Here is a 4,978-nt window from a genome sequence, read left to right as displayed (position 1 = left end):
GAATCGAATCAAAATCGAAACGAGTTGAGAATCGAAATCAATTGAGAATCGAAATCGAATTGAGAATCGAAATTGAATTGAGAATCTAATCAAATTATTTGAGAATCGAAATCGAATTGAGAATCGAAATCGAATTGAAAATCGAATTGAGAATCAAAATGGAATTGAATTGAGAGCTTGCGGATCAAAATGGAATTGAATTGGAACATCTGAATCGATACCCAGCCGTTTTTTTAACTGTCCCAGCAGTGGCACATTAATAATGCAGAGGAACAATAAACTCACTCAAATGCATTAAAATTGTAACTAACTAACTAGGCTTCATAAAACATGAATGTTGACCTGGCTTTGACACTGAACATCATCTTGCAGAGAGACAGAGATGAACAAGCGCTAACCTGGATCCGGTTCGGGTTCGGCTGAAGTCTCCGGGTTCGTCTTAATCTCGGGTTCTGCTTGATGAACTCCAGCCGTGACACACGGACATAATCCAGAACACAGAACGGACAGATCCTTCCCCGCCAAACACGCCTGCTGCTCCAGCTTACACTGATCACACACACACACACACACACACACACGCGCGCACACACACAGAGCTTCTGTTTCACTTCATATGTCTCAAAGCAACAATCTGATTCATAATTCATCAGGTCTGAAAGGCTGAAGATGCTCGTTCTCTATTCAGGATGAAGAGCGTTAATGCTCGTTAATACACTTCTGCATTCAAACAGTCAATAAATACATTTAAGTAAAAGTAAATCTATAAAATTAACTAATTAATTAATTAATTCATTAATTAAATTAATATAAAATAAAGTAAATTCATAAAATAAACACAATTCATAAAATAAACACATTTAAACAAAGTAAATCTATAACATAAATAAATACATTTAAAATAAAGTAAATCTTTAAATAAATATATTTAAAATCATCTAATTCTATAAAATAAATGCGTTTAAAACAGTACATCTACAAAATAAATAAATGTAAAATTGCGTAATTCTAAATAAATACATTTAAAAGAATCTAATTCTATCAAATAAATGTGTTTAAAAGAGTAAATCTATAAAATAAATACATTTAAAATAATGTAATTTTATAAAATAAATACTTAAATGTAAAATAACGTAAATGAATAAATACATTTGAAATAATGTAATTCCATAAAATAAATAAATACATATGAAATGAATAAAATACATTTAAAATAAAGTAAATCTATAAATAAATAAATTTCAAAGAACGTTATTCTGTAAAATAATTACATACATTTAAAATAAAGTAAATGAATAAATACATTTAAAAATAAAGTAAATCAATAAAATCAAACAATCAATCAATGTAAAATCAAGTTAATCTAAAAATAAGTAAATAGATTTTAAAATGAAAATAAATAAATACATTTAAACTAAAAACAATCCAAATAAAACATGAAAATATTAAATATTTTATTTGTTTTACCTGCATGTCAACCGACAGCAGAGAACCGTGAACATGTGAATGAGTTGTTCAATTATTGAAATATTAACTTAAAAATCTCTGATGAGAAAGTTTCAGTCTCTCTGCAGATTTAAGGACGCGAGTGCGAACTCTAGTGACGGAGCGCGACCTTCACGAGCGACACTCCTTCAGCACAGAGATCGATGGATGTGCAGCGTTCTCAGAGTGTGTTTGTGTGTGTGTGTGTGTGTGTGCGTGCGTGTGTGTGAGTGTGTGTGAATCACTACAGTTGATGAATGTGTCGGACCGCTCTCCTCCTGGTGACTGTATGGATTCATGCACCGTTTTTAATTGTGACCTTGTGTGCAAGAGTCTCTCTCTCTCTCTCTCTCTCTCTCTCTCTCTCTCTCTCTCTCTCTCTCTCTCTCTCTCTCTCTCTCTCTCTCTCTCTCTCTCTATCTGAAAGAGCAATCTTGTGGTCATTCCTATAAATATTTGATCTGGTTCCAGCTCAAGCCTTGATGTTCTCACTGCAGCCTAGACACAGTGTGTGTGAAATGATGTGCGTGCGTGCGTGTGTGTGTGTGTGTGTGTGTGTACCTGCGAGGTGTACATTTGTCCGTCTGAGTGTGAGTGAGTGTGTGTGTGTGTGTGTGTGTACCTGCGAGCCGTAGATGTGTTTGTCTAAGTGTGTAAGTGTGAGTGTGTGTGTGTGTACCTGCGAGGTGTACATTTGTCCGTCTGAGTGTGAGTGTGTGTGTGTGTGTGTGTGTGTACCTGCGAGCCGTAGATGTGTTTGTCTAAGTGTGTAAGTGTGAGTGTGTGTGTGTGTGTGTGTACCTGCGAGGTGTACATTTGTCCGTCTGAGTGTGAGTGTGTGTGTGTGTGTGTGTGTGTACCTGCGAGCCGTAGATGTGTTTGTCTAAGTGTGTAAGTGTGAGTGTGTGTGTGTGTGTGTGTACCTGCGAGGTGTACATTTGTCCGTCTGAGTGTGAGTGTGTGTGTGTGTACCTGCGAGCCGTAGATGTGTTTGTCTAAGTGTGCAAGTGTGAGTGTGTGTGTGTGTGTGTGTGTGTACCTGCGAGCCGTAGATGTGTTTGTCTAAGTGTGTAAGTGTGAGTGTGTGTGTGTGTGTGTGTGTGTCTGTACCTGCGAGGTGTACATGTGTCCGTCTGAGTGTGTGTGTGTACCTGTGAGGTGTACATGTGTCCATCTATATGTGTGTGTGTGTGTGTGTGTGTGTGTGTACCTGCGAGGCGTAGATGTGTCCGTCTGAGTGTGTGTGTGTGTGTGTGTGTGTACCCGCGAGGTGTAGATGTGTCCGTCTGAGTGTGTGTGTGTGTGTACCTGTGAGGTGTAGATGTGTCCGTCTGACTGTGTGTGTGTGTGTGTACCTGCAAGGTGTAGATGTGTCCGTCTGAGTGTGTGTGTGTACCTGTGAGGTGTATGTGTGTGTGTGTGTGTGTGTACCTGCGAGGCGTAGATGTGTCCGTCTGAGTGTGTGTGTGTGTGTGTGTGTGTGTGTGTGTGTCCCCGCGAGGCGTAGATGTGTCCGTCTGAGTGTGTGTGTGTGTGTACCTGCGAGGTGTAGATGTGTCCGTCTGACTGTGTGTGTGTGTGTGTGTGTGTGTACCTGCAAGGTGTAGATGTGTCCGTCTGAGTGTGTGTGTGTGTGTGTGTGTGTGTGTGTGTGTGTGTGTGTGTGTACCTGCGAGGTGTAGATGTGTCCGTCTGAGTGTGTGTGTGTGTACCTGCGAGGTGTACAAGTGTCCGTCTGAGTGTGTGTGTGTACCTGCGAGGTGTAGATGTGTCCGTCTGAGTGTGTGTGTGTGTGTGTGTGTACCTGCGAGGCGTAGATGTGTCCGTCTGAGTGTGTGTGTGTGTACCTGCGAGGTGTACAAGTGTCCGTCTGAGTGTGTGTGTGTGTGTGTGTGTGTGTGTGTGTACCTGCGAGGTGTAGATGTGTCCGTCTGAGTGTGTGTGTGTGTACCTGCGAGGTGTACAAGTGTCCGTCTGAGTGTGTGTGTGTACCTGCGAGGTGTAGATGTGTCCGTCTGAGTGTGTGTGTGTGTGTGTGTGTGTGTGTACCTGCGAGGCGTAGATGTGTCCGTCTGAGTGTGTGTGTGTGTACCTGCGAGGTGTACAAGTGTCCGTCTGAGTGTGTGTGTGTGTGTGTGTGTGTGTGTGTACCTGCGAGGTGTAGATGTGTCCGTCTGAGTGTGTGTGTGTGTGTGTGTGTGTGTGTACCTGCGAGGCGTAGATGTGTCCGTCTGAGTGTGTGTGTGTGTGTGTGTGTGTACCCGCGAGGTGTAGATGTGTCCGTCTGAGTGTGTGTGTGTGTGTACCTGTGAGGTGTAGATGTGTCCGTCTGACTGTGTGTGTGTGTGTGTACCTGCAAGGTGTAGATGTGTCCGTCTGAGTGTGTGTGTGTACCTGTGAGGTGTATGTGTGTGTGTGTGTGTGTGTACCTGCGAGGCGTAGATGTGTCCGTCTGAGTGTGTGTGTGTGTGTGTGTGTGTGTGTGTGTCCCCGCGAGGCGTAGATGTGTCCGTCTGAGTGTGTGTGTGTGTGTACCTGCGAGGTGTAGATGTGTCCGTCTGACTGTGTGTGTGTGTGTGTGTGTGTGTACCTGCAAGGTGTAGATGTGTCCGTCTGAGTGTGTGTGTGTGTGTGTGTGTGTGTGTGTGTGTGTGTGTGTACCTGCGAGGTGTAGATGTGTCCGTCTGAGTGTGTGTGTGTGTACCTGCGAGGTGTACAAGTGTCCGTCTGAGTGTGTGTGTGTACCTGCGAGGTGTAGATGTGTCCGTCTGAGTGTGTGTGTGTGTGTGTGTGTACCTGCGAGGCGTAGATGTGTCCGTCTGAGTGTGTGTGTGTGTACCTGCGAGGTGTACAAGTGTCCGTCTGAGTGTGTGTGTGTGTGTGTGTGTGTGTGTGTGTACCTGCGAGGTGTAGATGTGTCCGTCTGAGTGTGTGTGTGTGTACCTGCGAGGTGTACAAGTGTCCGTCTGAGTGTGTGTGTGTACCTGCGAGGTGTAGATGTGTCCGTCTGAGTGTGTGTGTGTGTGTGTGTGTGTGTGTACCTGCGAGGCGTAGATGTGTCCGTCTGAGTGTGTGTGTGTGTACCTGCGAGGTGTACAAGTGTCCGTCTGAGTGTGTGTGTGTGTGTGTGTGTGTGTGTGTACCTGCGAGGTGTAGATGTGTCCGTCTGAGTGTGTGTGTGTGTGTGTGTGTGTACCTGCGAGGCGTAGATGTGTCCGTCTGAGTGTGTGTGTGTGTGTGTGTGTGTGTGTGTGTGTGTGTGTACCTGCGAGGCGTAGATGTGTCCGTCTGAGTGTGTGTGTGTGTGTGTGTGTACCTGCGAGGTGTAGATGTGTCCGTCTGAGTGTGTGTGTGTGTGTGTGTGTACCTGCGAGGTGTAGATGTGTCCGTCTGAGTGTGTGTGTGTGTGTGTGTGTACCTGTGAGGTGTAGATGTGTCCGTCTGACTGTGTGTCTGTGTGTGTGTGTGTGTGTGTACCTGCGAGGTGTAGATG

The 4,978-nt window shown here is 44.4% G+C and overlaps 1 protein-coding gene across 1 annotated transcript in view; it reads right to left on the bottom strand.

Annotated features, from left to right (window-relative positions):
• Positions 1-2,840, bottom strand: part of LOC130101963 (testican-2-like) — a gene marked incomplete at its 5' end in the record, with an annotated part of 6,860 nt that extends 4,020 nt beyond the window's left edge. The window contains 2 exons of the mRNA XM_056267844.1: positions 399-549; positions 2,794-2,840. Of these exons, the coding sequence (XP_056123819.1) occupies positions 399-549; positions 2,794-2,840 (198 nt within the window). The remainder of the gene's footprint in view (positions 1-398; positions 550-2,793) is intronic.
• Positions 2,841-4,978: the final 2,138 nt, after the last annotated feature.

This window comes from Rhinichthys klamathensis, unplaced genomic scaffold, assembly GCF_029890125.1.
Source record: "Rhinichthys klamathensis goyatoka isolate OS25496 unplaced genomic scaffold, OSU_Roscu_1.1 h1tg000263l_1, whole genome shotgun sequence".
Lineage (NCBI taxonomy): Eukaryota > Metazoa > Chordata > Actinopteri > Cypriniformes > Leuciscidae > Rhinichthys > Rhinichthys klamathensis.
This window is presented reverse-complemented; position numbering and strand designations above follow the sequence as displayed.